The sequence below is a fragment of the Morone saxatilis genome, unplaced genomic scaffold (assembly GCF_004916995.1).
Source record: "Morone saxatilis isolate NCDOM2014 unplaced genomic scaffold, NCSU_SB_2.0 Contig18, whole genome shotgun sequence".
NCBI lineage: Eukaryota > Metazoa > Chordata > Actinopteri > Moronidae > Morone > Morone saxatilis.
The window spans coordinates 12,043,418-12,054,742 of record NW_023339740.1 but is presented as its reverse complement, the minus strand read 5'-3'; the positions used below and the strand labels follow the sequence as shown (position 1 = coordinate 12,054,742).

The 11,325-nt window shown below is 39.0% G+C and overlaps 2 protein-coding genes across 6 annotated transcripts in view; one reads left to right on the top strand and one right to left on the bottom strand.

Annotated features, from left to right (window-relative positions):
* Nucleotides 1–3,398: 3,398 nt before the first annotated feature.
* zgc:113184 (uncharacterized protein LOC553745 homolog) lies at nucleotides 3,399–7,400 on the top strand. 4 transcript variants are annotated; one of them, XM_035662479.1, is made up of 5 exons: nucleotides 3,399–3,506; nucleotides 4,743–4,854; nucleotides 5,169–5,303; nucleotides 5,390–5,754; nucleotides 5,862–7,399. In XM_035662479.1, the coding sequence occupies exons 3-5, from the start codon at nucleotides 5,192–5,194 to the stop codon at nucleotides 6,036–6,038; spliced, it is 654 nt and encodes a 217-aa protein (XP_035518372.1). In that variant the 5' UTR covers nucleotides 3,399–3,506; nucleotides 4,743–4,854; nucleotides 5,169–5,191; the 3' UTR covers nucleotides 6,039–7,399. The 4 variants fall into 4 exon arrangements, with proteins under 4 accessions (XP_035518372.1, XP_035518374.1, XP_035518375.1 ...); XM_035662481.1 differs by having other exon boundaries at nucleotides 3,403–3,500; XM_035662482.1 differs by lacking the exon at nucleotides 3,399–3,506 and adding an exon at nucleotides 4,435–4,646 and having other exon boundaries at nucleotides 5,175–5,303; nucleotides 5,862–7,400.
* Nucleotides 7,401–8,324: 924 nt separating this feature from the next.
* Nucleotides 8,325–11,325, bottom strand: part of nab2 (NGFI-A binding protein 2 (EGR1 binding protein 2)) — a 7,398-nt gene continuing 4,397 nt past the window's right edge. The window contains exon 8 of one of the 2 annotated variants that reach the window (XM_035662470.1): nucleotides 8,325–10,211. In XM_035662470.1, coding sequence (XP_035518363.1) covers nucleotides 10,114–10,211 — 98 coding nt within the window. In that variant the 3' untranslated portion in view covers nucleotides 8,325–10,113. The remainder of the gene's footprint in view (nucleotides 10,212–11,325) is intronic. The other variant, XM_035662469.1, reaches the window with a different exon arrangement.

The following is an 11,325-nucleotide window of genomic DNA, read 5'->3' as shown; positions in this document are numbered from 1 at the left end:
GGGGTTCAAGGTCAGAGAAAACACATGCTGCAAACCAGCAAACACACTAGTGCAGAGACGTGTGGTACGGTGTAAGGTACAACGCAGATATAAATAACTGCATCAATTAACAATTCACTGTCTGATTACTAAACACACTTTAATGTGTATTTTAAATCAATAAATGTACAGCCATGAGAAGAAGTAATGTTTCTTGAACAGCTTTGGTCACATTAAGAGCTGTGTTAGTGATCACACATGTCCTTGGAAACATGAGTAGCTGTTAAAAATAGGAATTAACGTACAGGCTTTCACACAGTGTAAAGATGGAGTGTGAGTGTTATCTTTACTTTTGTTTAATGTTATGTACAATACTGTACATACTCATTGGGTCTGAAAATATCTATTAGTGTGTTTTCTTTGACATTGTCATTTGACTCTTTTTCCGATTAAATTATGTCACTTAATATTTATTTATATTGCCTTGACTGGCAGCTTAAAGCACCAGACAAGAATGAATGATTGAATAAATGAATGAATAAATAAATGTACAGTTATGAAAACACTGTGTGTGACTGACATGTACGCTAAATATGAAGCTACAGCCTGCAGCTACTTAGCTTAGCATAAAGACTGGAAACAGGGGGAAACAGCTAACTTGGCTCCTGCCCATCCACAGCAACTCTATATTTTACTATTTCACTTGTTATATTTTGCTTGTTTAATTCGTACACAAATAGCAAACTGCTCCTTTAATTTGCCAATTAGGTCACTTAAATCAACTTTAGATAACACATTACAAGACTGGATAACACTTTATAATCCAACCCATCAATCAACCAATCTGACCCGGTGGCTCGCTTATGTAGATCATATAGAAGCATCAGTATTAAATTCAGCCTGTTTCATAACCAGTTAAAAACTCTACAAACTCTAAAACTATGGGGAACAAGGGAGAAATAAATTATATTGTATTTTACAGTACTACTACTACTGTAACTTTTCATGTGTACCAGTAAGACCTTTAAATATCAGACACACTTGTATAAGTTTCATACTGGATCAGGTTGACTTCCAAACTATTTGCGATGTCACATATCTCGGCTCGTAGGCCCCACCCCTTAAAATCTGATTTTCAATGAGCACAGATAAACTTTCCACGTTCAGCAGATGAATATGAAAACATCCTTCTAGTGTCAAACACTGCACATACATCATTCTGTACAGTGCAGCTAAAACATCATACTGTGGAGTGGAGAAGGTCTTTATGGGTACTTTTATTCACACAATAATATCACTAACATAAAGTGTCACCAGATATTGCAAATGTCTGCAACTGAAGTCAATGCAGATAATATGTTCAACAACACAACAAGATGATAATAAGAGAGGGAAATACTACATATTAACAGCTGTTTTTTCAGCCAAAAATAAAGCAATGACACAAATCCTCTGTGAGTAGAAGCATCTTGACAAAGACGTGACTCTGTCCATCCCTCACACAAGAGTTACATAACTAGTCTGAAGTAGAGAGAACTGGCACCCGTCTAAGATCACAAGGTGCTGGCTGTGAACTCAGCTGTCAGGGGTTGACATTGAGGGCAAAAACTGCTGCTCCTCCTAAGTGGATGGATGGCACCCACAGGACTCTGCTGCCTTAATGTTGGTCTATTTTTAAACCAATATCAGCCACAGTCAACACATGACTGAACACCCAAAATGCCATGCACACATGCACACACGCACGCACACACACTGAATGCTCCCAGAGTCCCAACATGACTAAACATTTTCATGGACAGCTCTTTTCAGAGTGGCTCCAGATCAACACACCTGTCCCCTCGCTGGTTTAATAGTGTAACAACTGGGATCAAATGCTGATGACTTTACAGATATCACTAGTTGGACCAGTTTGTCTGTGTGGGTGGTCGGTTCAGCACTTTGGTCCAAACTGAAACAACCGTTGGACAGATTCTCATGAAAACTGGCACAAACATTCATGGTCCCCTCAAGATCAATTACAATAACTTTGGTGGTCCTTTAATTTTTGAGGTCAACCACCATGAGGTCAATATTGTCGAATACTCTGGTTCATAACCAAACACAAGCACAACCTATGACTTATTTAGTGTTAATTAACAAATGTTTGCATGCTAACATATTAAACTAATATGCTGAATATAGTAAACAGTCTGCTAAACATCAGCATGTTAACATTTAGCTTAAAGTTGCCTCACAGAACCACTACCATGGCCGTAGAGTCTCAGGGTTGTAACTGAGACATTTACAGTAAATTTAAGCAGCATTTTAATTTTGTAATTGATCATGGTGGGGCTGTACTACTACTATTGTAATTACTTTATGTATTGTTGGGTAGCTTGCTGGTTAAAATGTTATTCTCCATAGTCTTTATACAGATCATGTGTGGATGGGTGTATGGGGTTGCTGGTATTAAACCATTGAAGAATTATCACTCAGCAGTTCCCCTCATCTCTATGGACCGTTTTAACATCTTTCGGCTCATTGTTTTGTATTTTAAATGAATGGCGCTAAGCCTGCGAGCTAGTTCAGGCAGTCAACTCGAGCTGCATTGCTATACACACGACATGCCTCACGCCATAATCACTAACCAAGCACACCCTTCCAATCTGACGTCCTATGAAATGATGATATGTCAATGTCACATGAAGTCCTCAGAATCAAGATCTGTATGCCAGCTGGAGATACGTAATGTGTGAAGCCTCTGGATTATTGCATAACTATATTGTGGCTGTGCAGTCAACCAGGCTTTGAGTAGTCCTCTACTGTGTTACAGACCAACTCCTGTATGTTGCCTAACAAAATGAACCAGAACAGGAAAGTTAGTCAAGAATGCTTTTATCTTGCGTCCCTGGTAAAATATTAAAAGGTGCCCTAAAAATCAAATAAAACAGATCAGACAGGTGTATAAAATCACTTATGATAATCATTAATGATGAAGTCTTTTTTAATAGCTATGATTAGCCTGGTTTCTTTGTTACATAATTACTTTGAGTAAAATGCCTTATTTCAGCATGATGAAGTTCACTCTTTAATTTAAAGTATTATTTTAGCCCATTTTACTGCTCATTGCAGTGGCCACTGGTTAAAGTCACAAGCCCTCAATTAAATCCAGGCTGTACCAAACATTATGGACACTAAGGGTTTGTCCTTTTAATTTTTCAGTGTTTTTAGAGTTTATGTTCTACAATTTAGAATTACACATATATTTTATAGGCAGATTACAGTATTATTAGACTAAACATATACAATGGAGTACAATTTGTTCAAACAAAGAGACAAACAAGCCTCCCTGAACAACTTTTAGGACTGCTGGGCCTCCACAAAAGGATGCGCCTTTTATTTTGAAGGCAGCCTTGTTAAACAGGAAGTATTATTTTGGCAGGTGTACCTGCGTTTGACGCAGGTGAGTATTGGCCGGAGCAGTGACGTCATATTGAAAGTCAGTCCGTCGTGATTCTGCCGGGAACGAATCGATCATTGTAAGTGTGAGTAAACTTTATTTTTCTGTGTGATTCACAGTAAGAAACTGTCCTCATGTATTTGAAGTCTCAGGGAGGAAAAAACTAAGTGAATTTCGCTTTTTCTGTTCCGCATTTTTCAGCGAAACTGTGGAAAGAAGTTCATCCGTGACTCTTAATTTCCATATTACAGAGAAAATTACACAACATTGATTCATGTGGGGTCAGGTAGAGGAGAGAAAGTTAAACGTTTGGAAGTAAAAGGGTTGTTATGATCAATGACACTGGATCAATGTGGTGACCTGGAATATAACAGGCTGTTCTAGTGTATGTGACTTATAGCCTATTATATTATTATTATATTATAGACTGTAACTAGTTTCTAGTTTCACTGCAGATTGTAATGAGCTTATGATATAAGGCATTGGTATCTTTAAAATCTGCTTCACAACTACAATAAAATGCTGCTCAAGCATCAGTAATAATCAATTAAATAATAGACCTATAATACATAATAATGGGGTCGCTCCCCTTCACAATGAGTACTTTTACTTTTGAATTTGCCCCCTAATACATATTTTACTTAAACGTTGAATGTAGGACTTTTACATTATGTTTACATTAAATACCTAAAGTAAAAGATCTCAATACTTTCACTATTGATGAGGTATTATGCATTTAATATACAATTATATGTTTCATAACATCTGTTTTATACCTTTAAAGTAAAGGTAGCAGTGTTGATGTGTTACTGAACCACAGACTAACACACAGATTATATGGAGAGCTGTTGCTGTTGTTGAATATCCCTGACACAATTCATGCCGACAGAAAACAGGAAACACCTTCTTCAAAATCACTGACAGTCTAATGATTTTAAAATCTTTACAATCAGCAGAGTAGAAGGCGTTTGCATTAAAAATAGAGCCTGACTCTTTTTCTCCTTTGGCTCTATGTTGAGAAACACTCTCTCATGTAACAGTGTAGCTGAGTGATGGCAAGGTTCCTTTTTGTACTGAAGGTTTCACTTCCCTGTTTTTTTAAAAGCTACTTCCTTTAGTTTAACATTTTTCTAACTCAACTACATGTTTTGTTACACGAGTAGAACATAATTTCCATTTGGCCCGCTTGGGGAAAAACAGACTCGCTATACAGTCAGTGTGATTGGTAAGACCTCGTCTGAAGAATGGATTTCACCGTCACAAATGTGTTGTTGTGGTTCTCAGTAAATGGGATTTGAGTCTGATTCCTTCACAATAACAGGAAGCTTGTTCAAGACGGAGGCGGCTCGACAGGAGAAAAACCCTGCACCCGGCTGTAAGAAATGACGAGGAGGCCTGAATTATTGGAGCAGCGACACATGAGCTTATAAAGAGTAAGCACATCAGTACTGGTGCAGACACTGTAGCCTGCTGTATGCTTGTTTCCTACATGTCTACATGTCTACATATTACTGCACACATTCTCTATTATAAGTAAAGTAATTATGATGTTTTGGAATTTAGGGACAATCCTGACACTAAGGATATCTGTATGTATGCATTTTGTGAATTTGTGGGCTCTACAATAAAAGAACATTCACATGGTGGATAGTTTATAAGTGGATTCTTGTACTGACCCAGTATGTTTAAAATGAACTACTTATATAAGTGTACTGTACAGCTCGGTGTAATTCCTTTTGTTTACTAGCTGCAGATCTGTGAGCTAGTGAGATGGAGGAAGCGTACAGTGAACTGTACCAGCAGTTTCTCCAGCTGAGGTCACTTTGCCTGAAACAGGCAGCTCTATTACATCAACTCACAACAACTCTGCAGAAACAGCAAGGTGCACATAAAATCTTTTGTAACCCCAATACTCATAAACGTGTCCGCCGCGATTCACTTAACACGTCTACAACTCTCTGTCTGCAGGCAATGCGGCTCCTAATGGAGAGTTGAGTGATATGACAGGGATGGTCCAGTTTACACAAGAAATCCCTACATATTTCCATATAAAGCCTCAACCACTAACAGCCACTGCACACGACCCCGCAGCACAGCATGGAGTCGATCGCCTCTCTAGAAATGTGGAGACTTTCTCTGATGTCCTTGCTGACGATATGTCCAAGCTCTGTGTGGATGTGCCTCGTCAGAGAAATGAAGATGGGGAATTGGAGCAAAAGGTTGCACCCCTGTTAAGCATGGACTCCTCAAAGTGGCGAGGAGCCTCTTCCAGTGTCTCAAAAAATGTGGGAGCAGATCATCTTAATGGAGACAGGGTGATGCACACAGTGAGGGTAGGTGTCTTTACTGGACAGAAATCACACATGTGGGCATCTGTCCCTTTGATTTTACCATATTCTCCCTCAAAAACTCCATCTTTTGTCCCCTCTGCTTGTGTCAGATGCCTGCGACGGACCATCCCTCCATGGTCTGTGACTTCTTGTGTCAGTCTGACCAGATGCTGATGTCAGACGTGGCGCTGCAGTCTCACGTTTGTGAGTTTTGCCAGGCGGTCTTCCCCGGAGACACGACCACCAGAGGAGAGTTCCTACGTCACCTTTACACCCACGTCACCTAGTCTGAAGTGAACCGTCTTTTTATCCCGACATATGAGTCACGTGTTTATATGATGTGCTGTGATGGATAACTCAGTTACTCTCATGTCTGGGAACAGCATTGACGTTGGCCTGTTGTTCATATGCTGTTTGTCTTTGGATAAACTGTGCAGATCTGGAGGCTGGCATCATTTTCTGTCTCTGAGATGTAAAATAAAAAGTGGAAATGGACAGCATTAAGATACTGTGTTTTTAAAGGGTCAGTTCACATACCTCTACAGCACTAGTATGTAGCCCTGGTTTTATTTGAGATTTATGTCCTAATATAATGGCAATCAGTTTTTATTGGGACTATTTCTTCAACAATTCTTTGTTTTCTTTGTGTGTTTAATTCATTTATGACATGTGTTTCACAGAGAGAATGCCTAGCATTAATTATTGTCACTGCTCTCTCTGTAGATTCAGCTTGCAACTATTACATAGGTCCTGAAATATATTTATAATTCATCCTACTTCTTCTACTTCGGTGACTATGGTGCCCAGACAACAGAGACGCTGCTCTACAGTCTGAGATAAACAGAGATTACATCTGTTTGAAGGACACCCACATCCTGATGCTTGCATGTAACAATATATAGAAGTAGCCTTTGTTCAGGGGAATAAAACCTTCAAATGAAGAGACTAATATGTGATGTTCAAGCAAAATTGGCCTTCTATTCTACCTTTCTGAGTTTTATTGTGGTTTCTGGTCCAGAAGGACAGGAAAGTAATTTTGCTCTGTTATTGGACTTTTTGTGTGCTATTTATTAGTTATTAGCAAAGGTAATGCCATCTTTGTTACATCGTCATGAAAGGGTTGAAATGGGTTCATTAGTACTGACCAGTAAATAGTGCACCTTTATGTAACTGTAACTTTGTTTGCTTTGGTTTTTTGGTGCAAATCTTAATGTCCGTAAGTTATATGATGCTGATCTCTGCATTTCACTGTGCACTTATTGAGTCTGTTTTAATCATGACCCCATTTAAATCATCTGTTTCAAGTTGGATTAAGAAAAGATAATAATTAAGTTTATTAGTTTATTATTTAAAACCTTTTCTTAAACCTTTTGAATTTGCATGTTGCACACTCTTTATCCTTACAAACACTGCCCACATATGCATGTAGCGCACATGTAATGCTCATCAAAGATTTGAATGCAGATAATTAGACCTGCTAATTTAATTAATGGTTATCCTGCTGTTTTTAAAAAAAAATGTTTGCAGTCAAGCATTAAACTGATCAGCTGTCTGCTGCTGAGCTCTGTGTTACAGAGGAAGAACACTGGCTAAGAATAGACTCAAAGATGTAACTCTCTAATTTGTGGTGCTGACAGCTGATTGATGATGGCTCCTTTCATCTGTTGCCACACTGAATGTCGCTCACATAATCACAGTAAAGAAAACCAACTTGGATATAATTGCTCTGGCATTATCAAGAAGGTAATAGCATCTTTTTCCAAATGGTATAAGCACAGCAGTGTTTTGAGCTAAATGCTAATGTCAGCATGCTAACATGCTCACAGTTCTTATATTAGCATGATGTTTAGCAGGTATAATATTTTGCATTTTAGTGTTAGCATGTTAGCATGCTAACATACAGTATGCTAATAAGCAAGTACAGCAGGTTGATGGGAATGTCAATAGGTTTCCATTTATTTGGTCATAAGTTGGTTATGTTATGATATGTTAGGCTGATGGTGGTACTAGATTAAAAGTCAGGAGATCAATGTTGTTACATGTTTATCAAATGTCATCCATCCTGTAGTTGATGAGACTCAAAAATGTCAACCTCATGGTGGCGCTAGAGGACAGTGCAGAGGACCACCAAAGTCAGCAGGATTCAACCTCTGGGAACCACAAATGTTGTGTAATAATTGTTGACCGACACTGTCGTCCCTCATAATAGCTATGCATAATTTTAATGTAACCTTTATGATTTTGTGTTACACAACTTAACAATCGGTTGACGCTTAGAAATCCTACAAATGAATTTCTTGAGGTTCTCTGAGGTCTGGATCTGTTTGTACGATCTTCTCTGGTGTCTGTCTGAAAATCAAGCGAGGGAGGGGTGTGTGTGTGTGTGTGTGTGGATGAGTGCTGATGAAATCGATGGTACAGGTGAGTCATGCCAGCACTGAGGCTCGACGCAGAGCGTCAGTGCAACAAACAAGACGACAGCAGAGGTGTTGCTGGCTGTGTGACGCAACTGCTGCAGCCTCTTCCACACATCAGAACTGCCAAGAAAAAAAAATGATTCTTTGTGGGAAAACAATGCAACACGCTGTGGTTTTAAGCAATAAAATAACATTTATTGAGATGTAACAAAATAAATAATCTGTTTGCAACATAATAAACTGAGGAAGTTACTAATGTTCAAGAGACAGGCAGGTGTAACTGATGCACAGCAAGCTACCTCACCGACATACTCTGTGGTTAAGTATACAAAAATCAAAAAAGTTGTAATCATTATCGATATGAGCCTCGTCATTACATGAATTCTGAATACACTTTAACAATTTACAACTGGGCCGAACAGGCTGACGTTGCTTGTAGGAGCTGCTGTATCAAGAGTCAAGCACCATGAGATTTCTTCCTTGAAACATCTGCATGTCTTTTTTTTCTTTTTCTAAAACTTAAGTAGGTAAGTAAAGAAAGATTAGTCACCCTAATTTACTATAAGCCTCAAAGGACAAAAGAACTGTTTTTCAAAAGGGAAACTAACATAAGGTTCACCTAGTTAATATCTAAGACTACAGAAATCATCCCAAAAACACACTGCCATGTTGTAAGTCTCCGCTACACCTAAAAAAATCTACACAAACCACCACATTTTCTGAAAAATGCTTGTGTGGCAAATGTCTTTTTTTTTTATTCTCTAAATCTTGCAATGCTGTTTTGAATGCAGAAAGGCTGTACAATGGCACCCATTGGGAACAAGAGATAAAGTAAAGATGAGAGGGGAAAAGCAGCGGACGACAGCAAGCATCCTCCCTGCTGAAGGGCCCTTGAGCAAGACACTGTAGCTGAGCCTGAAACCTGATTTCACTGTAGAGAGAGAGGCAACTGAAACTTAAAGACTGCAAATCAATAAAGCTGCATTCTTATTTTCATGCCGCTGGGTTTAGAATAGGTGTGTATCTTCACATGATTAAAGATAATGAAAAGCCTGAAGAATTATCTCTTGCAAACACCATATCAGCCGCTTGTGCAAAATATCATTACCGAAGGATGTGAGGGAGTGGATGATGAAGACCCATGGCTTTATATCTAATAAACCTCAGCATGCCCTCATGGGCGATTAGTTAATGCAGCAAAGGACACAAGGCTTGTGAATCTGACGGCTGTGTTTGCGTGTTATCTAGATCAACTTATATCACAAACCCTCTTTTATTTACTAACTTTATTCATCCTCATCTTTAAATCCTAAAGAATATCTAACACGGTGACTTCAAAACCCAGAACATCCATTTGTTTCCTGAGGGTGAGAAGCTGCTTAGAACGTAATCTGACTGTTTTTATGTTGTAACTTGCTGGAAATGTAAATAAAAGTCTCCCAACTAAACCACATTGTCCCGTTACATAACTACAGCATGTTACTGGAGTAAGTTAAGAGAGTCAATTTCCAAAGTTGCAGTGCCCCCTGCTGTGTCGAGCCCATTTCATCTGAAACAGGTGACACTTTAAACACACTTCTCACAACAAACTGACTAATTTGCCAAAATATCAGCCTTTTCCTGACAAAATCCATTAATTTTTCCATCCTCAGCAGGACGTGTAGTCCACGTATTTAAAAAATAAAGTGTCTCCCCTACATACTTACTGAATATAATGTCAAAACAGGACATTTTGAACTTCAGTGTTCAGTCACTGCAGGTTTATGATATCGGTCGCTGGTAATTTTTGACATTTACTGTATTGATTTTGATCAGAGTCTCCTCCTCATCAGATGTCAGTGATGCGAGTAGACGGGGAAAAGCCTGCTCAGCAACAGCCTGTGTGGCTGAGTGGAGTTCAGTGGCAGGCCTGAGAACAAGTTCCCTGACAAACAGCTGAGCGTTTTCATTTCCCGCGGTGATTAGAGTCGTCTTTGGTGATGCAAGGGCTACTGCTCCTGCACGGTGTTATCGAGCTCCGCCTCTCCACTTTACTGTCAAGGTCTGTGGAGAAAGGTAAAGTTGAAGATGAGACCTGATAGGTAGATTAATTTAGGAGCCAGTTAAAGAACAAATACTAGTTAAAACAACAAGGAAACGCATTTAAAGAGCACTGAGGGAGGTTTAAGCCATGAATGGATCTTCTTAGATTTCTGTAACACCATAAAATGCTTTATGTGTTTTAAGACCTCTGAATAATAGTTTGGGGAATTCAGCAAGGAACTCTCCCACATGCAGTGAAGTCATCATGGTTCATATGACCAACCCGAGCTGTTGAATCACAAAACTTCTCCAGTATTACAAGTTGAATCGGTTATTGAGGCTGGTGATAAGATCGTGATAGAGTCAACAAAAGTGAACAAGATGTGTTGAGTAAAATCAAACAAAAGTTGATGTTCATTGTTTATTTGTATTGAAACAATTACCTCCGATATGCATTTACTGGCTTTCAAGAAAGGTTGTAAATGTAAAAATCACTTAAAAGTGTTTATAAAAGTGTATTTATTTGCTCATTAAGAAACCCTCAGTGTCCATGTTATTGTGACAGTGCACAGTAATATAATAACTTGTGAAGAAGAATTTAATTTGCGATGACACAAAAAATTTAATAGCACATTTTCAGTAACATACACGGAAACTTACACGTGGTTAGATTTATCAGATTGAGGATTGTGATTCCATGATTCAAATGTTAAAAGGATGTATGAAAAAACTGATATCCTGACTATACGAACCGCCAGCGGAAGATAAGTTGACGTTGGAAGAAAACAGTGACGTTGAAAGGAAGCGAGAGAAAGTTCTGATTAATGAGAGATGCAGATGGAGGAAACTTGGATGAGTGAGAGAGAGAAAAAAGACAAAGTGAGGGAGATCGACGTCAGAGATGAAACATATGTCATTTTTTTTTGTTGTTTCCGCAGTCCTTTTGGTAGAGGGAGAAGATGTATAAAAAAGACTGTGCCATTTCCCTGCCCACAGGTTTTATTTTTGTACACTGTCGCTTGGTGAGTCAATGCAACGCCCCTCCAATTACCTCCCACTCCTTCGCCCCCACGCCCCATCCATCCCGCCCTTCAGCCCACGCACCTAACACACTCTGACGTCAGTCGCTGCTGAG

Excerpts from the sequence above, each read along its gene's own strand:
- zgc:113184 (XM_035662482.1), top strand. The coding sequence starts at position 5,192 with ATGGAGGAAGCGTACAGTGAACTGTACCAGCAGTTTCTCCAGCTGAGG. Across the intron at positions 5,304-5,389 it reads AACTCTGCAGAAACAGCAAG|GCAATGCGGCTCCTAATGGA; the intron begins GTGCACATAAAA and ends CTCTGTCTGCAG. Across the intron at positions 5,755-5,861 it reads GGGTGATGCACACAGTGAGG|ATGCCTGCGACGGACCATCC; the intron begins GTAGGTGTCTTT and ends TGCTTGTGTCAG.